Source organism: Onychostruthus taczanowskii, unplaced genomic scaffold (assembly GCF_017590055.1).
Source record: "Onychostruthus taczanowskii isolate IOZ18803 unplaced genomic scaffold, ASM1759005v1 scaffold215, whole genome shotgun sequence".
In the NCBI taxonomy this organism is placed as follows: Eukaryota; Metazoa; Chordata; class Aves; order Passeriformes; family Passeridae; genus Onychostruthus; species Onychostruthus taczanowskii.
In genome coordinates this window covers 101,662-124,685 of record NW_024499407.1, presented here as the reverse complement: position 1 = coordinate 124,685, position 23,024 = coordinate 101,662, and the positions used below count along the sequence as shown (strand labels likewise).

Genomic DNA, 23,024 nt, shown 5'->3' with positions numbered 1-23,024 from the left:
ACAGGAGTTTATGTGGCCTTTTCTCAAGTATTTAACATGGCAGATCCTATTGTGACTGATGAATAGATTATTGTGAAATGCATCTGCACTTTTATCCATTAAATGTAGAAACTAAGTTGTAACTCTTAGCATAACAGTTCACTAGAAGACATCCATCTGCCAACATCAATCTGCACTTCAAAACATTCCTGTAAAAGTTAAAGTATAATTCTGTGATTATGTTCCATGTTTAAACAAGATCAACATTTCCAGGTAGGGACAGGTTATATGACCAAAATCTGTATATAGTCTCAGAAGAAGACTTTTTATTGTTATTACAACCAGGCAACAACAATAAAAAACACACCAAAGCATTTTTCCAGAAAAAAAAAATGTAGTATTAACAAACCCAAATATTTTCTTTACTTTCTTCAAAACTGTGCTATTTTGGGGATAGGGATGGGAGGGGAGAAAAAACAGAAAGAGAAGGAGTTGTGGAAAAGTTACATTACTCTTATTTCAGAGAGTTGGAGCAGGAAGTACAAATTGAAATAGCTTTTGACTGAAAAAAAAATGCAAATCTTTTTTTTTTTTAATTTTAAATCAAAATAATTCAATTCCTTTCAGTCATCTGGTGAAAGCACAACTGTAAAACTGCTGCTGACTATCAGCTGGATAACAATTCTCCCCAGTATCTTCAGGTGACCCTTCTTTCTCTCTCCAGAGCAGGTCCATCCACCTGTGCAGGTCCAGCTCAAACTAAGCACTCCTCCTTCCATCAATAGCCATTGGAAAGAAACAGGCACATTCTGATGAGAATCCCTAACCTTATATGCAGAAATTCTTTGGACAAGTTACCTTCTGCAGGTGTTTTCTTCTTTCCACCTGGAGATCTTGCTACAGAGATGACCAACCATAGACCTCCTAAATGGTGAGACATCAGCAAAGACAGTCCAGTGCTGTGTCACTGTGAGAATCAAATATATGCAGGTAACCAAGGGGGCCAGAGTCCACAGCTGAAGTGTAATAAGTAGATTTATTCCATCACCATGCTGGCACTACAGGGACAAATACACTGCTAGCTTTCATCTTAGCAGGGGCAAAAAGTGTGTGGGCTGTTCCCAGCCTCACATATCAACAGGCCTATGCAACACTTCACAACACTGTGAATTTCCTCTGTGCTTTTATGATTTCTGCTTTTATCTCTCTCCCAAGGCAGGGAGTTCAAAATGGACCCTGAGAGAGGGTCTCCAAGTCTCCATAAACACCTATGTTACCTTTACATAGAAATTCTACTTCTCAGAAAAGACAGAGGATGAAGAGGATAATTTACATTTTCCCACACTGTTATTCTCCAGACCTTGGCATTTCTAGTTGCAAAGTCACCTAAATTATCATCCTCCTCAACAGATCTTCTTTTAACAACATTTTTGTCCCAGTCACTCTTAAAATACAAAGTAGTAAATGCTACTTGTTTAATGGACAAATAGTGTTTCATAATGAAACCAGGTTTCTCATTAAGAAATGGGTCAGCAAGACCCATTGTGGTCAGCAAGATCTGGATTTAGACCTGAATTCATGACAACAAACAACCTACAATTGCTGAATCAACTAGATTGGATATTCTTAGGTTCATTCTTTTTGACTACAGTAATATACAAATTAAAATAAACATTCCCTTTCTCCCCCAGGAACTGCCACCAGCAGATTTCACCATGCTTTTCCCATCATTATTGAGGCACATTTTTACTTCTTGTTAATGAACTACTAACCCTGTATCACACTTTTGCACCTCTAAAATAACAGCAGTCTTCACTGTAAACATCAGGTGTGCATAAAGAAGAGAACATATTCTGTTTCATTCTGTATTCATGATGTTACCTGCATTAGCCACATATCTGTGTCACACATGAATAACTAACTACCTGGCACAATGTACTACATCTAAGATGTTGGATACATCTCCAGAAATTAAAAGGTCAGGCTGATCTTCCCAAGGGTGGAGCAGTCTGCACTATGTTCAGTTCAGCTTCACATCTGGGATCACCTGTGTCTGGTGGCAGAGTCCAGCAATGCAAGCCAGAGCAGGTAACTAAGATGACAGCCATTGGGAATGTCTCTCCTTCCCCATCTCTCAAAATAGTAACGGATGCTGATCCTGCTCTTATTCTCTTTTTCTCACCTTTTTGATGTGCATACAAAATGGGCAGCAAAGTCCACAGATTTAGCTCTCCAGAGCCATTGTCTACAAGGCTGACCACAAAAAAAAGCAAGGAACGTAACACTCCAAGCTGTGGCTGCAAGTTTGAATGCAGAGGATAAGACATAACTTGTCCATACTTGGCAGAGTCTTGGTCTCTCCCTGCATGTGAGGAAGAGCAGGAGAGCCAAGGGTGATAGAGATGTCCCAGCATATGGAAGAAGACCAGGCTCCTCTACTCCACCATTTGCTAGACAAAAAGACCACTGACAAAACTGCGCCCCTGACACTTCTTTTAATGGAGTGATACAGAGTTCCCATCACACTCCAGTCCAGAAAATTATGTTTCTCTGCCCCTGGGTGAGGTGAGCCTGGTCAACAGCCACTCCTGGCTCTCTAAGAACATACTGACCCTGCTGCTGGACACAGCTGGGCTGCTGCAGGTTCATCAATCCACCCCCAGCACAGCACTGGAGAGCCACATAAAGATATCAGTTTAACGTGGCTTATCTGCTCAAAGTGACACCAACCATGCTGAAATCAGCAAGTCAAAGCAGGGAAAATGTATCTGGAGGTAATTAGTAACAATCACAAGCTGCTTGGAAACTGCTGACAACAGCAGCAATGTGCTGGGCCTATGTCATTGGTTTGTAAAGGGAGAGAGCCCTTTCAGGCTGTGGCAGCATGCACTGACAGAAGGGGTTTTTTAAACTTACTATTGAACGTGGCATAAAAACAATGCAAAGAAAGCAAATGGTTCTTTAATCAGAGATCTTGATGGTGATCCACAGCACAACAGATGTAGTAGATGAAGCAGTACTGAGAGCTGTGACGACATTTCTCCTTAGCAGCAAGTACTAGCATGAGTGTCAATGTTTAAGCAATCCTTTAATTTTCAAGATCTATCCCATATGTTTGGATATGCCAGCTGGCTAAGAGAGAGAAATATTACATTTTCTACAAACTGCACAGAGGATCTTTGCCATCCTAAATCTAAACATTGCTTTGCCACCCACACCACAACCTGGTAACAAGAGCAATGAAAAACTGTAACCATAGTTCTGTTCTCAGACATATTTCCAATAAATTCTTTTGTAATCTTACAGATTTAAGACTGACACCATAAAAGAGACTAAGTTCTCTTCACATATGGCAGCCCAGACTACTCCAGAACTTCTCATAAAACAGATTAAGCTTGAACAGCAGATACAGCAATAGAAAGACACAAGTGTTCCTGGTTTGAACTCGTGGCTTTCATATTTCAAGTTATTTACCCACTTTTCAGCCTTACCAATAGCCCATTCTGCGTTGAAACATCATGCAATTGTGTTCACAGCTCTGCTCCACACACACACACCCAGAAGAGTTCTGGGTAGAAGAGATGTTTCTCACCAGTGCTACTCTGGATACCATAACTCATTTGACAGTGATTTAAGCAGCTCTTGGTCTCATTACACTGAAGCTGTTACAAAATTGTTTATAATCTGCAATGTCAACACAGAAGTGAGATAGACCTCAAGGCAGCAACACCACCAAACACAGACTTAGGACATTTGCTGGACTTTTATCCAATTAACCCTCACTTTTACAATGGAAAACACACTACCTAGCATGCTAAAATATGTTGCCCTCAAGGCTTTCAGCTTCATTCTCTGAGTTTGTTTACATACATCACAGGACAGCCTGTATGAAACAAGGAAGACTGCAAACACCCAACAAAAAAAAAAAAAAAAAAAAAAAAAAAAAAAAAAAGCATGCTAAAATATGTTGCCCTCAAGGCTTTCAGCTTCATTCTCTGAGTTTGTTTACATACATCACAGGACAGCCTGTATGAAACAAGGAAAAATGTAAACACCAAAAAAAAAAAAAAAAAAAAAAAAAAAGGTGAATAAATTAAAAGCAATGGAACTTCCTGAATCTCAAGAGAAGACCAGAGGTAAGGCTGGCCATTCCTCCTCCAGTGAGGAGCAGTTCACATTGAAAATGCCATCACAGATCTGTGAGGCTTAGGCTCTTCTGAACTGAGGGGGACAAGGACCAGGAGGTGGTTTGATTCTGGCAGGATTTCTCTCATGAATAAGGGCCTTACCACTGAAGTGGGGCTGATACAAAGCTGACCTTTCTCCAGCGATTGTTACCTTATTGATAGCCTATCATCCATCTCCTGTCCATCCTACGCACAGAACACCAAACCAAGAACTGGATTTTATCACAGCTTTGGTCAGGCTACAGACCACAAAAAAACTCTGAGAAGGCAGAATAGGTGGTGTGCTTGCAGACATTTGTTGCACCTTGCACTCATAACCATTGCTGTGCACCATTTCCCAGCTCCTGATTTTCAGAGATACCTACCACAGATGAAGATCCCATGGCAATATGTACCTTATGCTTATAAATGAAATAGGATCAATAAATATGTCTCCTTTTCCAAATTCCCTATCCCACCAAGGAAACAGGCTGGGTAAAGAGTTGTGACTGAAAAGATACTTTATATGAGGGGCGAAAATAGAGGAATCTGTCCAGAACTACAGTGAGAAATACAGCACCAAGTGTACTGTAATGGGCATGCCTTGCACATTACAAAGTATAGCTTGCTACTGAATCCTTCCTGCTCCTGACAACCTGCACAGCCCTTTCAGCTCCTCAGGAAGCCTCAGAGTCGGGATCATGACTCAGGCATACAATATGGGCCCAGATTATGATGGAGATTTCTGGGTGCTTCCTGTGCATGACCAGCACAAAACTATTCCTATGACTATTAGAAAGAGTATATGAAAGTATAGCAGGTAGACCATTTTCTCCAAAAACATATCAAAAAGGCATAGGTTTTAGAAGACTCTTGATATGCTCATGTAAATCTACATTGTTTGAATGCTGTTGATAGAAAACTCTACAGCACTTTCAAATTAAAGGTATAAATACCCAGTGTCTTGAAAAATGCATTCTGTTGTAGCTGTCACTCTGACATATTTAAGACTAATGGCAGGCTTTTTTCAAGAACCTGCTGTTCATAAAGCCTGCTCCATGTTTTTGAGGAGAACGAGCAAATTTAACACTTGGAACCTCTGCTCAAGTGTAGGTAACTTGACAGGGAGAACCTCTGTGAAATCCATATTGAATTCTACAGCATCACCTGTGTAATAGGTTTTACTCTAACAAATGTGATCAATCAGCTCACAACACTCTAAGGAAGTAGCAATGTGAGACATGTAAGAAGTGCTTAAATGAGGGTAAAGAAAGAAGTACCAGCCAAAACAGCTCTTAGCTGAACCTCATTTTGTCCAGGTGTAAATCCTGGATGAGCAGTCCCTTAGAAGATGACAGAGGCTGTATTTGGGTCACCTGCAAATCTGCTGAGGAATCTGCTGATTCCTCTGTCTGTGTCACTGATGAAGACATTAGATAACATTGATTCCAGCACAGACCCCTGATGGACATAGATATATCTGTATCAGTGCTCTATCTCCTCACATCTTACAAGCCACACATCTCCAGAAGTCCCTCTTTCTGTCCATCCATCCATGCCTAGACACCCTTCTTATCTATGAGTCCAACACTCAAACCACCCATTCAGAACCAGACAGATATTGAAAGAAGTCTCTCCCATCCTACTTCAAAGTATTTCTTTCACTCTCCAATCTCTTCTGAATCCTCCTAAACTTTGTCAAGAAAAGCTGAAGGCTGATGCTGTACCGGGTTAAAACAATTTTGTAACAACACTTGTTTTCAAAACTTCTCTGCTAGATCAGATTTTAAGGCATTAAAGACATAATAATACTTTACAAAAAACAGTATAATCTTCCACTGTAGCTACAAAATAAAGCATTACATCCAATCTTTCTCAAAACAGAGAAAATCCAATGAAATTTGCACTAATTAGACATAGCAGTAACACACAGAGCTAACATTCCTATGAAACACAGAGCCTTAAATTTTAAAAGCCCTCCTTTTTTCTGACTTGCACAACAAATTTGGGATACAATTTAACAATTAGCTTACCGTTTGGCCAATTTCCTTGCAAGCAATGGGGTCAGTCCCAAATAAATAGGTGACCAAAGCATTTATCAGACTCTAGCTGTTCCTTAACTCTTGCTCTACACCTGCTGAATAAATGCAGATGATTTGACATTCCTTGAAGAAAATGCCTTTGGTTTAAATGCTCAACTTTAGTGCATGGGTACAATTCAGAAATGGTATAAAATGAGCTTCCAAAATTCAGGCTAGTTTGAACTGTCATAAAAACTCCATCCAGTCAAACATACCAGGTGCATTTATGAAAAAATAGCTCCAAATCCCAAAAGCAGAGGCAAGCATTCTGCTTTTCAGTGATGTGGTGGTATTCAAAATATACTTTTGGGGTGGAGGGGCACATCCTTTCCTGAACAAGAGGGATGGAGGCTCCATCTGTCAGCTACAAACATACACAAACGATTTACACAGGCCATTCAGCTCTCTTCCAACAAGAGCTCCTATGAAATCACATTCCAAAAGAGACTTTCTGAGCAAATTACTCCACATATGACACAATTTTTCCATAAAGGACCTCATCATGCAATATGAAGGTACAGACAATTCACACTACTTACCAGTGTTTGAAAATCATTTACCTGTGACAATAGGATAGGACTGAGGCCCAGGAACACTTGCTCCCAAATCTGCAGAAGTAGGGCTGGTTATATTTGCCTTCATGTCATCCAACCCACCAGCTAGTGAGGCCATGGCTGAGTATTCAGTTGCCTGGAAAAAGAAACAAAAGACATTTTAGTGGAGATAAATTTACTAATCAAGAGCTTTTTTTTGCCTGTGCCAACAGAAAGTAGATGCAATACAGAACTCAAAAATCCATTGCTCAGCCAGTGTTAAAGGCAATGCCCATTTACACTGGCCTTTTCAACATTCAAACTGTTCAATAAGAGGATCTGTGCTTATCACCAGTGTTCTCAGAGAACACCAAATTAGGTTTTCTTTGAAAAACCAAAGCCAAACTCATTAATATGTAACAGGGCTTTCCTGAAAGAGGAAAATTTGTAGATTACCTGCCAAGTGCATGCTACTTTCTTGTTTGGAAAATGTTCACGCCTCTTAACCTCCACACTCTCCACAGTTCAGTGTTGGCACTTGAGGGGACATGCACTAACGAGAAGGTGGAAACAGGTTTTCTGTTTCCCTTTTCTTGGGAATGTTGCATTTTTTCATCATTTCACAGGAAAGAAAAGGGATGTATATACAAAGAGTTTGCTTAATTGATGTATTTGTAGATAACTATTTCTAAATCCAAATTATTTAAAAATAAATCACCTGACTGTAGAAAGAACACTGTGCCATTTCCAAATAATTTCCTAATCTCATTACCTGAAAGAGGCTATGGTAAGCATAGAACAGATCTCAGAAATCAGAGTGTTTTTGTCCTATAATCCTGTTTATAGGACAGAATTCTGCAGCATTCTATAGCCAATGAGGCCAATGCATGTATCTAAAGGATGTATATGGCACAAAGCTTATCTCCATTTGCCCTTTTTCAATTATTTCTTATTGTTAGGATCATTCCCACAAATCTGGGAAGTTTTCTTTCAAAGTTCTCTGTTCCCTGCTATGTGCCCTTTTTAATCCTTTATTTGTGAGACAGCAGTCATGCCCATATCCACTGGAGATTGACTTCAAATAAAGAACTACAATGGGAACAGGTAAACTGAAGAGCAGACACTGTGATGCCAATCTCTAATGAATTCCTGAAGATTAAGTCAATGCAGAAGCCGTGCGGAGATGAAGAAATGCAGATGAACCCAGGATCACATGGAGGTTTTTTGGAGCAACCAAAACAAAACTCAGAAAAACACAGAATCCCAGACTGGTTTGGATTGGAAGGTACCTTAAAGACCAACTTATTATACATGCCCCCTACCATGGGCAGGGACACTTTCCACTAGACCAGGTTGTTCAAGGCTGCATCCAGCTAGGCCTTGAACAGCTCCAGGTATGTGACATCAAAATAAGTGAACTTTTTTTTAAGGAAACAAAAGCTGATCTGAGTGAATACATCCTCCTCCTTCCTGCAAGTTTCTCTGATAACTCAGCACATAATCTGGTGCTTGCCACTAACTCAGTACTTTAGTCAAGAATACATGCTGGTGTCTTTGTAGCTCAGGTCTCACCCAAACAGAAGGCAATTTACATGGATAATCCTGTATTAACAGTTCTGTGTAATAAACATGTTTTTTCTGCAGACACCATTTGCACGAGGTAAAAGTACAGCCTGTCACCTTGAAGGATCACCCATACAAACCTCTTGAAGATGAGTATGCAAAATACATTTTACCAGGGACTAGCTGCTGGCCACTCTTGTCCTGCACCCAGCCCATGCATCAGAGTCCTCTGACTTGTCTCCTAGGAACCTACATAACCTTTGCATTAAAGTTGTACTGTTCCTCAGTTCTTTCAGCTCATGCCTCCTCCAACACCCTCTGTGCCCTCACTTTTGCCTTGCCATCATTCACCTAGGCCTTTTTGTCTACCATCCCTGCTTCAAAGACACCCACACCTCTGATCCCCACTTCTGCTCCTGGGAGAGGACAGCCCTGGGAACCTCCCTCCTCCGCAGAGGATGCTGATAATGGTCCCAGCCTTCCTCCTTCCTAGAAGTGTAATCAGAGCTCCTCCTTCTCATTCAGCATGACACCACAATGCATTTCTCAACCTTCCCACACCATTCCATGTTTTCCTGAGTCTCCAACCCCATCTCTCCCCTATACAAGGTACATGCACATATGGAGGCACTGCTAGATTTTTTCTTTCCCCAAAACCCTAATCTGGCAAAACATCAGGGAAACAATAGCCCTGCAGAGACATCCCAAGCAGCTGGTGATGCACAAGCATGGATGGACTGGCAGTACAGCAGAGGAAAAACCTGTTCTTGTGTGCTGCAGTTTGGAATTTCTGGTGTCTCTAGAAGAGCACCAACAAATCCCTGGGGAAGGATGCCTGTGTTCACCCATGTTGCTCTATGAAAGCCATAACCACACCATATGAAGACTAGAAAATCTCTTTGTATCCTCCCATGAGGAAGATCTACCCCTCCCAACAGGCAGAGAGTGAATGTGGTTTCCAATTACAAAGTGAGAGCTGCACACCTGTAGTTTGGAGGAAGCATCTAGCTGGAAGGGGACCCCTGCCATGGGCTGGGTCACATGAGAGGACTGAGGAAGGAGGTGCACATCCCAAACTACAAACCCAAGTGGAACCAGCCTAAGCCCTCAACTGCAATTCACAGACACAGGAATGCATAACTCCATAGTCTGCTTCTCTTCAGGAGTCCAAGGAACTGACCCTGGGAGAAATGGGACCAGAGTTAAGACTTTTAACTGTAATGACCTGGAAGCACCGTGCACATGAGGCATGAGTAGCCCTCTGAGCTTGGAGAAACTGACCATTTCTAGTGTCAAGCAAGCAGCAACCAGAGTGTAGCATAACCTGGCAAGGGTTACAACAGAGGTAGCCTGTGCTCTTCCATGTCACTGCACCACAGTGAGTGGCGCAATATACAGTGGCACAGTCCCAAACCATGGAACCACATCTGCAGGAGGGATTGGAAGCATTGCAGAGTGTGGATGGAGAGCCCATAGACAAGCAGCACTGTGGTAAGAATGAGCTGAAGATGTGCAAAATGGAGATTTGGGGTCCTTCCCTGCTTTTGTTGCCAATAACTTCCTGCAGATGGGAGCTGTGTGTCTTTTGCCATTGCCCAGCAACTTTTCCCAGAGGTAACAATAGTGGGATTTTAAGGGATTTTCCAGTCTTAAAGGATTTCCCAGCTACTTTTCTGTGCCCAGATCCCTTCTTGGAACTACCCCATCAGCTGAACACTAATAGCCACACGGAGCAAGCACTGACCACTGCTTCTAGCACTGAGGCAGAGCAAGTGCAGGCTGAGGGGCAGCCCTTCTGATTGCTGACTCCCTTCCCATCATGTGTTCTCAGTGGAGGAGCGACCCCCTCACATCACATCCACCTCTGCAGTTACAGTCTGCACCGCAAAGCAGCAGGGTCAGGGCCAGCACTGGGCTGGCAAAGTGGCAGTGACTAGCACTTGCCTGTGGGCAGAAAAGGAAACAGTGCTGCTAACAGCAAGGCGCTGCAGACAGGTGATGGTCAGCAGAGGCATCTCCTGGCCCCCAAGGAGTGGGGCATCAGGAGTGCAGAGTAGAGGAGGCTTCACCCTAAAACCACACTATGGGTACTGTCTGCAGCTCTCCTCACTCCCATGGGGAGCCAGGAGACTCTAGAACCCCCTGAAAAAGCAAAAACCTCTCTTACACTGCAGGGTCACAGTGTTTGGTGTTGAACCTCTCATGAGAGGTACAGTGGTGTCCCCTCTTCCCATTTCCCCCAGGCAGACCTCTTCCTTTCAAGCACCCCATCCAGAGTGGAAAGGAAACCCCAGGGGAAGGCAACACTCATGGAGCAGCCCCTCACCCCATGGCCCCACTGAGACCCTTCTGCTGAGCCCTGCTGCCAGCCCTTCCCAAGAGCTTCTCCAGCTGACTGGGATGGGAACAGCAGAAGGGATCTCAGATTTGGCTCCTGCACTAGTATGCTCGCACCACTGCTGGTGGGAAACAGCCCAGAATGACCATCACGGCCAGGGGTCCCTCCTCAGGGCAGCCAGGAAGCCTGACCTTCTGCTTGGTGGGTGAAAAAGCAAGAGACGGGTGTTCATTACCCTAGAAATTACCTGAAAAATGACTGCCTGCGGTTGTACCACGCACTGTCTCATCAGCATGGAGCACCACTGCCATAGCATGGAGGAGAGAAAACACAGACATGTGAAACGAGGTATATATAAAAGAGAGACCGAGAAGGACAAACTGAAAGGAGGGGCAAGACCAGATCTTGTGTGTTCCCCTGCCCTATCCTATTCTGCTCTGGCTCAGCTCTGGCAGACAGGAGCTGGGGGAGTGGCCTCAGGGGTGAGGAAAGGAGTAATCTCTGTGTGCCTAATAGCAGCAGCACAAGTCCTCTTGCAGCAGCAGGGTCTGCACAGTCCCTGCCCATTAGAAGCCTCTGCAAAGTTCAAACAGGAAGTTGCTGCTCTAAGTTTTGAATCTACCTCAATTACAAAAGCTTTATTTCTAACTATTAATCCCTTGGAGTGGTGATTGTGATAGGCAAATGGTAAGAAAAAGGGTGCAGGAGGGTTTCATAACTGTTTTCAAACCTGCTGCACTACAGTAAAGGAGAGAGGCAGATCACAATCAGCTTCACCCTGCACTTTTTCTGGTGAAGATACCTGAGTGTAACACACCGAAAAGCCAACCTACACTATGTGTACAGAAATTGTCTCTCCCATTTACATGGATTTTGTCCAGGGAACAAGGCTGCTCCCTGAAAAAGCCTGGTTTTTAGGTGCCAGTGTGGGAATCTCAGGGAGCTACGAGGCTGCAATGAGACCTGCAGCAGTGCTGTCACCCATAAGGTGTGAGACAAATGTATCCCCTTTTCACCTCATCCCTTTTGTGGGGCACAGACCTCACAATGCTGCTGAAGGGGCTGTACCAAGCAAAAACAGACAAGAGCTGTCTGCTGCACAGGGCAAATGGCCATTACAATGAGCCAGCTGGGGTCCACTGGGACTTGCACATGTTGCTTTTTGCGTCTGCTATAGATTCCAAATCAGAACACCAGGCAGGCATGAAATAATACCTTCTGTGTTCTCCTGCCACTGGCACAGCTGCCCCCAAGCCCACAGTGCTGGGCAGGATGCAGCAGCAGCAGCAACAGCAGCAGCTCAACGGGAGCTGAGACCTCAGTGCAAGGTGCCAGCTTGGGGCTTCAGGGCTTAGTCTGCCTCCTCACTGATCGTGTGCTCTGCCTTCCTTCCTGACAGAGATGGTGTGTCAAGAGCCTTCATTGCCAAAGAAAACACTGAGGTCCCTGAAAGACACAGTACTGTCCCCTAGATCACACCCACCACAGCCCCTGGTCATCCCTGACAGCAGCAGCAAGCCAGACCTCACTCAAAATATCTGCAAGTTTTCGCATTCTTAGTATTTTTAAATTAATTAATAAATAGAGGCAAAAGTGGCACATGCCAAGCAGGCTGTTCACAGAAACCCACACTGCAGCCTGACAAAGGGAAAAAATTTGCAACGTTAGATATGGTTCAAAGAGTTTAATCCAAAGCAGCTGTAATTAATCTCCCCAGACTTTCAGAAACCCAGCAGCGCTTGCAGCTGCAGGCACCACTGCTGTTCTGCCTGGAATTTCATGGGAATGGAAAATCCAGCCTGATGCCCTCCTACTCAGCCACCCAAGACATGGGTGGGAAGGCTCCTGGAAACCTATACATCAAAGTCTCACCACTGCTGCCTGCCAACCACTACCCCATTTAATAATTTACATGATATTCCCTGCACTGGGCACTGCTGACACCTAACCAAATCCTACTTTGGAATAAATGTTATTTACACACCTAACTGGGACTGAACCCTAGTTTCTCTTTGTTTTCAGCCACATTGAGCTCATGCTGTCTCACAGAACGTGGAAGTTTGGTTTCAGTGGTACAACCTTTTCCCCTAAGTTTAAACTGAACCTCCCCTTCACAATACATATATGTTTATAAAAAGTTAACAGCTGTGCTTCATTTTAGTTCAAATCCAATTAGGATTGTACACATCCCCAGACATTCCTTTGAAGGCAGTGAGAATTAGCTTGTGCACCCTGCCATGAACACATTTACCCTCATACTTCAAAATAACTGACCTGTTTTTGACCCAATCTTCACATTATCTGCATAAGGGAAATGATATACAACATTTTACATTTTCACAGTACAATTCATAAGTGGGTGCAGATATTCTCAGATTTTCCAAAGGGACACCCAAATCCAATCTAAATGCCAAGAATTTACCTGTTGTTTTTCTTTTATACATATAAATAGCTGCATTTCCATTCACTCTTTGTTTCTCATTTTCATTTTGTTCTAATATCTGCATGTAAATGTCTGAAAATAGCATCTGTAATTGAAGATTATGAAGTATAGCCAGCTCCTGACAGGCTGCTAAGGAAGATGGATTATCCTCATTTTTCTGTAAATTTTGTCAATTTTGGAATTCATAAGCTATCAACACTGATCAAAATGTGACTGCACAGCTGTGTCAAAGCGGACAGCGCAGCACCGGCGCAGCTCCGAGGACAGCTCTCCCCAGCCACTCGGCCAGGGGCACACACTGCAGGAATCCTTCCTGGCTGTCTGCAGTATCTACATCCCAATCACACTGCCCCCTCCACCCCTGAAAAAAAAAAAAAATCAAATAAATAAGTAAATTGAAAGTACGCAAATTCTCTGGTGCGCCAATTCAGATCACAAAGCACAATTTATTGCATGTTCTCTCTTTTTATTTATCCCTAAGTAGTAAACACGATTTCCATTCAGGGGGTTCGTTATGTTCCACTCCTACCAGACAATCACAGCACACTTGAGGCAATTGTTTAGCCTCTTCCTCTCAATTTTCCCATTACTGGGAGTAAGTACTGTTGGGACTCTTTAATAGCCCGACTGCAGCCCATATCAATAACAGATGAGGTTTAATCGTCCAACACAAAAATTATTTAGGCTCAGTAAGGACATTCAATGTCATTTGCATAATGGCATTTCTATCCTGAGCACCTAACCCATCGTGCATAAACAAGACCCTGGGACCATAAATAATAATAAATCATGACGTCCATGCTCCTCTCGCTATAATAGGAGCCTCTCTATGTAGAAATTATTTCAGCAGGAAACGGGCACTATAATTTTAAAGACATGTGGCACTGCACAGGCCAGTAAATCACACCCGTGCGCAGTCACGCACATACACGTGCCAGTGAGTCTGCCCATAGTGAACAGCAAAACCCCATGGAGCAGCAGCACAGAACACTGCCCATTCTGGCTGCTGGATATGTTTTTAATATTGTTTCTTAGTCAGAGGTAGCAGGCTGAACAAAAGCAATGCCTGAGTAGTGTGTGCAGTGCCTGGGCATGTGCTTGATGGACCTGTCAGTCTGCCAAATCCCTGCTGGGAAATCCCTCATGTCCTTGGATCTCTGGAAAAGTGTGATGGGAAGAGAGCAGAGACCTACAGATGCTTAGATGGTGTTTTCCAAGCAAGCCCTCCATGGGCCATTGCAGTCCCCAATGCCCAGCAAGCATTGATGCTCCTCATGATTCAGAATGATGAATCATTGAGGATGAAAAGCCCTCTAAGATCATTGAGTCCAACAGTTAACTCAACACTGCCAAGGCTGCCATTAAATTATGTCCTCAAGAGCCATAAACTTATTTGGTTTCCAAAATGAAGCCTGCACTGAAAACTATGCAAGGCCAGCCCAAGAGTGGTAAGCGTACGCAATGTGCTGAGGTGGCTTTCCAGATTTCAGCCTCACCTGGCCACTAACGAGTGCCTGGACAAACAGAAACATCAACACTACCACAGTGGCAAAGCCGACTTCTGTTTCGCCAGGATTTACTAGTTTCAACATCACATATTTATCCTCAACAACTCTAGCACCTCTCTATATAACACAAACTGTTGTGCTCCTGCAGGACACAAACCAATAGGATTGCTCGCCCAAGCCTCCACCCACCCTCATCAGCACAGGTTCTTCCTTTCTGTCTCCATGACAGAACCTCCCCGTTCAGTTTATTGAGAAAAGTAGGAACTCCAAAACAGATTTTCCAGAAGCCTGCTCCCAGTTTCAGTGTTGCAACACCAGTGCCTGCAACTGCCCCAACCCCCTCCAATTTCTTCTCTGCAGTCCTCCTCTCTCCAGCCTTCCTCCTCATCCCATGGCAGCCCTCTCCTGCTTTCCCCACAGACTTATAAGGGGCATTTCTCTTCTACCGCCATTTCCTGCCCTCTCCCCAGCACCTGTTCTCAGCACAGCACCAACTGAATTTTCTCAGCAGCCTCCACCATCCTATATGCAATGCTAAAAAGGAGGAACCTAATCAAAGTAAAGCACAAGACACACAATGAAATAAGCGTAGCACAACCCACCCTGGTGGAAAAGCAATTTACTTTTTGTAAACCCAGCACAAAATTTAGGCTTTTGTGCCTCTAATTGCTACAAGTATTGTTTAAAAATGCTGTTTCTCAGGACAGAAACTGGACACTTACTTTCCCTCTCAACACTAACATTTTCAGGCAGAGGAGGAGGGAAAAGGTACAATCCTTGATCATGGTGGCCCCTCTGCTTCCACTGAAGCACTAAGCATGACTGTGCAGAAAAGAAAACACAACCTTCAGCACAGTCAATTATTTCTTTATGGAGAAATATGAATCAGAAATGTGCATGCACACTGAGAATGCATGAGGCTGGCACCAATATTGCCAGATCTTCAATCCATCCCACCAATGGCTCTTGACACTTGAGAAGTCTTACGCAAATTTTCAAGAACAGTTGGTATTTGTGTCATGCTTTCACATGAACTACCCAAATGTGTTTCACAAATGCCATCTGAGAATCCTGTCGTAGCATTTTTTGTATCCTATTAAGCATTGTGTACAACAAACTGGTCTCAAAGTGGTGATTACCCATTTTCGGGGGATAAACTTTCCCTTCAATGCTGAATTCCCCATCAAATCCCCAATACAGAACTGATCTCATTTTTTTAAAAAAGGCAAAAACAAATTTAAAAAACCCCACATTAAACAAAACCCCCACACTTTTCCAAAGCTTTTCGTTCATTTCTTCACCTTCACCTGAACTACAATGGTAAAGGGCCACAATATTGCAGGCCAGTTTTCACTATAGCATGTTTATAGAAAAGACAGAAATCTTAAAGGTCTTTTCCAGTCTATACGATTGTATGGTTCTGTGCCTGGGTAGGTAGGAAATATAGGAAAAGGTAGAATATTAGGGAAAAAAATACAGAAAGGTTTGTAAGTCATTTGAACAGGCTGCCCAGTGAAGTGGTAGGCTCACTATACCTGGAAGTGCTCAAAAAACATGTGGATATGGGTGAGGACAGGGTTTAATGATTAATATGGTGGTGCCACTGAGCTGACAGATGGATTTGATCTTAAAGGTCTTTCCCAACCTTAACAAGTCTGTGATTCTATAAGTGCAAATGTTTTCAGAAGCATTATGCATCACTTTCTGATTGTCTTTGGAGGGATGGGATTAGAAAGGCAGCAGGAACTGAACAAACTCTGTGCACTGACAGCAGGCAAAGTGACTGACTTGGATATCTTAACCAGAGTGTTTTGTCCTGAAAACAAAAAGTGTCATGATGACTGCTGGGAATGTGGAGTGTGGGAGAGGCTCCCTGACCTTCAGGCATGCTGCAGGCCTGCCTCATGCAAAGGGAGGCCCTGGGCAAGGGAACATCAGGGGAGTGATGCAGTGCTTGCTTTGGGCAGGGAAATGGGCTCCTCACCTTCAGAAATATACCTTTGAACACCAGAATTTGTTTGCATATTGGTATAAAAAATTAAGCGAAACAGAGACAAGCTGACAAGTCAGAGCACCTATAAGATGCTGGTTCCAAGTAAAGAGACTCTGTCTGATGACACACAGAGCCTGTTGCTGCTGGATGCCCCACTATCATGACAGGCTTCAGTGATGGACCAACTATGCAGAAAAATCATCAAAGACAACAGGTTTCAGTGAAACATTTCAGTTTTTATCAAAACATTTTCTGTAGCAAAGACAGGTCCAGCCAGGCACACTGGTGTTGTAACAGTCACTATTCTGCTGCTAAAACTGCAGAAGGCACCTGGGCACCACACATGCCGTGGTGCATCACCACAAGCAAACAGCATACGGCAACCAGAAGGGAACCCACCACTAGTATTACCTGAGCACCTCTTCCATCCCAAAAGCTACTCCAGTTCTTATGCCAGAGAGGCATTTGGGGTTATATTTTCAAAATTTCCTCTCCAGTCACCAGAGAAGAACCAGAGAAGAAACACTTGAACAAAAACACAGACACAGCAGCTGTGCAGTCAACAAAATCTCCCACTGTTATCAAGCTTCACAGTTTGACAATGCCTGAAAGTCATTCATCAGGTACATAATCTGATGACAATTTCTTGTGTAACATAATTTAATTCATTACTTAATCCTGTGTTTCAATTATTTAGAGAGGTCCTAATAACCAGTGAAATACTCCAAGCCTAACAGAGCATCTGACAAGTGCAGTTCTTATGCCTGGCTTCACTCCACAGCTCCTATTCCAGGAATGCACTCATCACCTCCAGGACCTAGCTCTCCCTCAGCCCTCTGTGAGTGACCTATCTGGACTGACATGGACCTGAGGTCAGCCCTGAGCCTGAAGGGGATTTGGCAGGAGAAACCTTTGCCTCTCCAATGTTGCCCTTATTTCATTCCATTTTCAGGGTGAGAGGAGCAGAGCTGAAATCATGCCCATACATGTTAATCTACTCTCTTAGTGCAGGAGCTCTGTCCAGTTTTGCGTTTGGGGTTTGTTTGTTTGTTTGCTTGCTTGTTTGCAAAAATCTGCTGCAAAAAAAAAAAAAATCTAAACAGCCAGTATTCATATGAGCAGAGAGGAATTTTGAATCAATCCCTTTTGTGTGGAACTGGCTTAGCTCCACAATTGCTTTTTGTCATCATTCAGACATTGGTGTAGGTTGTTTCTGATTCAACCCCATACTAAAAAAAAGGGCAACCCAAAACTATGGCATTCTTCTGAAAACCCAGCCTCTGGAGAAAGATCTCCTGCCCTATTTTATTTCAGCACTGAGCAAGTTTCTCAGACTCCTTGGCACTGCATAGGACTCTCCATCTCATCCTATACACTGGGCGAACCAGTGCTGCTCTTCCACGCTAACCACAGTTTTCACTGTAGCCACACTAAGGTTTTCCTTAAACACATCATAACAACTGGAATTAATGAAGTGGATGAGCAGCAAGGCAGCGGTATGAGCCGGGCTGGAAGAAGTTTCAGAGATCCCTCAAAACAGGGCCAGCTATGGAGCCAGGCCATGCAGCTCAGGGGTTCATCTAGGTGGGTCTTGAAAATCACCACAGAGACTGCACAACTTCAGATCCTGCAGAGCCTCTCCTGTGTCAGTTCATGGCCCTGTCTGTTGTGTTCCCACTGTGCACCCCACAAAGAGTTTGGCTCCTTCTGAGCTGTTTTAGCACATCAAGTTCTTCAAGGGAGCATACTCCCATCTTTGTCGATTATAAGGTGATGGACAGATTTAGAGAAAGCTCACAGAATGACTGTGAAACAGCAGTGATTTCCAAACTAAGACTGGAAAATGTACTTGAAACTTGTCAGAACCTGTGGGGTCCAGTCATTTACTGAAGTCTAAGTAGAGAAGTCTTGTTCCAGTCTTCAAATGCTGGTGCAAGCCCTTCAGCTTAATAATCTGAATGGGCCAGGCACTAGTTAAATCAACAGGCAAGTGTGTTCACTACAGAGCTGTCCTTCCTTCTCTTGTGGGGCTAACACAGACATAAGGAGGTTGGTCAATTTTGACATAACTGGCCAACTAGTGCTGTTACACAGCATTGTCTGCTATTGGTGAAGGATCTTGTTTATCTCTCTAAATTTAAAAAAAAAGAAATTATTTATTGCAAAACACACAATAAATAAAGAGATGCAATTACTCAATGCCAGTTCGCAAATTTCAAAGAACTGTGAACACTTCTATCAAGACAAGTGGGGAAAGCTTTTCTTAGATTTCCTACCTCTCTATCACACTTAGAAGCCATGGAAAATCTTCTGGAGGAGATCACCTGATGCCTTTGCAAGATGTTATGTTCTATGCAGTCACTAAGCTCTGGCTGTAAAGCTGGTGGAAGGTGCTGAGATGAAACGTGATGTCTGGAAAAACATCCCCTTTCAGCATTACCCAACAAGAATGGTGCTGTGGCTGCAATTTCCAAACATTTTCCCAAGATGTTGGGCGTTAGGATTTTTTCCTTTTGTTTATTTCATGGAATTTTGTCCCAACTGTTGCTAAGGGAGAATAATGACTGGTAATTAAGAGAAAAGAGAAATGGCCAAGGTTGGGGAGAGTGTAGCTAGCTACCTTCTTACCTGGGGGGGTTCTCTTAGATGGACAGAGATGTGAGATTTTGCCAGGGGGTGGGGGACTGGGCTCAGCTCCTCTCACTGTGGACATTGGAGGGGAGAGAGGCCCTGGTCGCTGTGGGGAGAACTCACCACTACCACGGGGTTCCATCTGCTGCTGCCATCTCCTACCATGGGTGAAGCTCTGCTCCAAAGAGCGGCCACTGCACTGGGACCTTATTAATGCACAACCTCACTAAAAAAGACCCTCACCATCCACTCAGGTTCCTCAGGGGAAACCCCCGGACCCTGAGCCCTCTCCCCTCCCAGGGAGCCTCTCTCTGCCCTGTTTAGGAGCCCAGCAGCTCTGCTGCTTCTCTACCATTGTTCCGGGTTTCTCACTACACCCCAGCACCTGATACATTTCATTTGCTACTCTGGAGTCTGCTCATCCCTACTGTCCCAGCAGCCGCTCTGAGGTTCCTACTGCAGCCCCTTCCTTCCATCCAGCCAGCCCGCCATTGCTGTATGAGGGCGGCGCTGTCGCCACAGCGCCCCCTGCAGCCGCGGGGGACTCACAGCACCCCCTGCCCGGCCGGCAGCCAGCAGCGCCCCTGCTGGCTGTGCCCGGAACTGCACCGGAGGGCAAAGCGCCTGCGGCCGAGAGAGGCGGGGCTGGCTCTGAGCTTCAGGCTGGAACTGGGTCTGAGCTTGGGGCTGGGGCTAGGTCTGTGCTTGGGGCTGGGGCTGCCTCTGAGCTTCAGGAGGGGCTGGGACTGGGTCTGTGCTTGGGGCTGGGGCTGGGTCTGAGCTTGGGGCTGGGCCTGGGTCTGAGCTTGGGGCTGGGGCTGGGTCTGTGCTTGGGGCTGGGGCTGCCTCTGCTGGCTCTGAGCTTGGGGCTGGGCCTGGGTCTGAGCTTGGGGCTGGGGCTGGGTCTGTGCTTGGGGCTGGGGCTGCCTCTGAGCTTCAGGAGGGTTTGGGACTTGCTCTGTGCTTGGGGCTGGGCCTGGGTCTGAGCTTGGGGCTGGGCCTGGGTCTGTGCTTGGGGCTGGAACTGGGTCTGTGCTTGGGGCTGGGGCTGGCTCTGAGCTTGGGGCTGGGCCTGGCTCTGAGCTTGGGGCTGGGGCTGGGTCTGTGCTTGAGGCTGGGCCTGGGTCTGGGTCTGTGCTTGGGGCTGGGCCTGGGTCTGAGCTTGGGGCTGGGCCTGGGTCTGAGCTTGGGGCTGGGCCTGGGTCTGAGCTTGGGGCTGGGGCTGGCTCTGTGCTTCAGGCTGGGTCTGGGTCTGGCTCTGAGCTTGGGGCTGGGTCTGGGTCTGTGCTTGGGGCTGGGCCTGGGTCTGTGCTTGGGGCTGGAACTGGGTCTGTGCTTCAGCCTGGGCCTGGGTCTGTGCTTGGGGCTGGGCCTGGGTCTGTGTTTGGGGCTGGGGCTGGGTCTGAGCTTGGGGCTGGAACTGAATCTGTGCTTCTGCCTGGAACTGGGTCAGTGCTTGGGGCTGGGAGGGGGTGTCTGCTTCTGTTTGTTGCTGCTGCCAGGGTTGTTTGTTTGCCTTATTATTACAGATACATAGTAGTAAAGAACTGCTCTTCCTTTTCTCATATCTTTCACTGAAAGCCTCTTAACTTCTAAAAGTTCTGGTAATTTGGAGGGAAGAAGGTAATATTTTTTCCATTCTGAGAGAGGTTTCTGCCTTACTTTGCAAACACCTATCTTTCAAACCAAGACACCAGGCTCTCAGGGAAAAAGCTTTCCTCCTCAGTAGCATCTTCTTCCCTGAGGAGCTTCCAGAGCAGGGGAGAGCTGGTCTGCCTTTGCCAGCTGCTGACCATGTCACATGTCACCAACATTCCCTTTGCACAAACCTGCACAATGTGGGGAGCCTGCCAGGGGGAGAAGACATCCCTCCAGTTTATGCAGAGCAAAGAAAAAAGGGACAAAGACAATGGAGATGTGGGAGCACAAGCCTCAGCAAGGCTGGCCTTTCCTTTCACTTATGAATTTGTATTTTTTGCATATAGTCATATTTGAGAGCAGTCAGGAGGGAAAAGGGGGATGTTTATAACCAGGAACACAATGCAATTCTCACAGGAGCTGTCTACCTTGGTATTTTGGGATTCCTCCTCTTTGATGGGTCAAAGGGAGGAGGTGACAAGGACTCCCCTGTGTAGGAGAAGAACTCACACTTGGCAGCCCTGGAGACACACATAGTCCCCAGACAGAGTCATGTAAGTTGGGGGATGTAGCCCACCTACCCCATTGCTCAGACTAAGAGAAAAGCATCATTTGCATCAGCTCCAGCCATCACTGAGGCTTCCTAACACCATAAAGGCACCTTGAGAGATCCAGTCTTTAAAATTCAGCCTGAAATCCCTGAAATGTGCCTGCTGTTACTCTTCCCCAGCTTGGTCTCCTCGCAGTGACTGCCATCACAGCAGCGTGTGTGCAATGAAACCCCAGCTCTCTGCTCTACCAGAGCTTCTCTTCAGCACGGTCATGCTCCCAAGGTATTGCAGACCGCAGGAAATGCTCCCTTCTGGGAAAGTCTGCAGGAGAAATCCTGGCCCCAGGATGCCCATTACTTCTAGACAGAGTGGAAAAGTTGGTCAGCAGCTGCTTCTACCGGGAGGGTCCTCTGGGAAGGGGCGTTGGGCATTGAGCTGCCGCGGGGAGCAGGGTATCCCTGTCCCTGTGCCACACAGGAGAGTGGGCAACCCTGGATTATCCACCTGCCCTTCTTCCCTCCTCTCTTGCTTACTCAAAGACCAGCCATTTCAATTCCAGACCCCCTCAGATATCCTCAGCTGCCCCTGAAAGCTGCAGGGTTGCTTTTCACAAGGATCATGTTGATGCAGGAAGACATTTGCGGGATACATGGCTCCTGTCATGCTCCTTCCCCAGAAAACTCTTTGCCTCCACAGCCCTACTGTCACACAGAATACACACAGGTGTCATACAACAAAATCTGCTGTGACTGTCACCACCCAACACAACATGACATAACAAGGTGGCACACGCACAGAATTCTTTGTGGTCTTCAGAAGCTAATGCACTAAGAAATGCTCACAAGGAAGGGCAAAGGAGAGGGTATGCAAAGAGGAGGTACTGGCCGAAGGAGCTGTGCTTTCTGCTGCTATTTTAGAACAAAAGCCTTTCCCCAAAAAAAAAAAAAAAAAAGGTGATTTTAGCAGGAAGAAACACTATGGCAGTTTTCTTTCTCCTTTTTCAATCTAACCCAGAGGAAAGCCAAAGGAGGAGGCGGTGCATCCCTCTGCATCCCCAGCAGTGCAATGAAGGGACATAGGGCTCAGAGAAGACACTCTGTCCTGAGGAGCCTTCAGCCTCTACAGCAGCACAGGTGTTGCATGAAAGTATCTGAGACAAGAGGTGGAGCTCTATCAGACACTTTTGCAGAATAACTTGATGATGCTGAGCTGGAGACAGCAGCTGACAGCATAGCCTTCAGGCTCAAAGTGCTTTTTGCAGCTCTAGGAGATGGGGGTAAATGCCACTGTCATCCTCCTGAGGTTGCTGCTGTGTGACAGTGAAGCACTCCATTTTACAGCTGAGTGCTGGTCCTCTCATCTTTTACCTGTTTTGTTTCTACTATTATTGAAAGGTTCTACCGGACAAGAAAAGCTATTGCCAGCCTGAGATTTCCTTCTGAGTGATCTTTAAAGGGCACAACTGGCTGGCAGAGAGGGCTGCAGTAGGTGGGGGTACACTCCCACAGCACACTCATGGATTACCCAGGTGGGAGCAGCTCGTTCCTGCACCACCCAACCCCCTGACGTGGCTTACCATGGGGACAAGCAGCAAAGCCCA

General features: G+C 45.3%; 1 protein-coding gene across 7 annotated transcripts in view; it reads right to left on the bottom strand.

Moving 5' to 3' along the window:
- The window catches only part of PAX5 (paired box 5), a 130,258-nt gene that overhangs the window by 47,375 nt on the left and 59,859 nt on the right, over window positions 1-23,024 (bottom strand). For 6 of the 7 annotated variants that reach the window (XM_041404564.1, XM_041404566.1, XM_041404568.1 and 3 more), the window contains one exon: window positions 6,787-6,916. In XM_041404564.1, the coding sequence (XP_041260498.1) occupies window positions 6,787-6,916 (130 nt within the window). Of the gene's footprint in view, window positions 1-6,786; window positions 6,917-10,907; window positions 10,965-23,024 lie in introns of all 7 variants that reach the window. The other variant, XM_041404563.1, reaches the window with a different exon arrangement.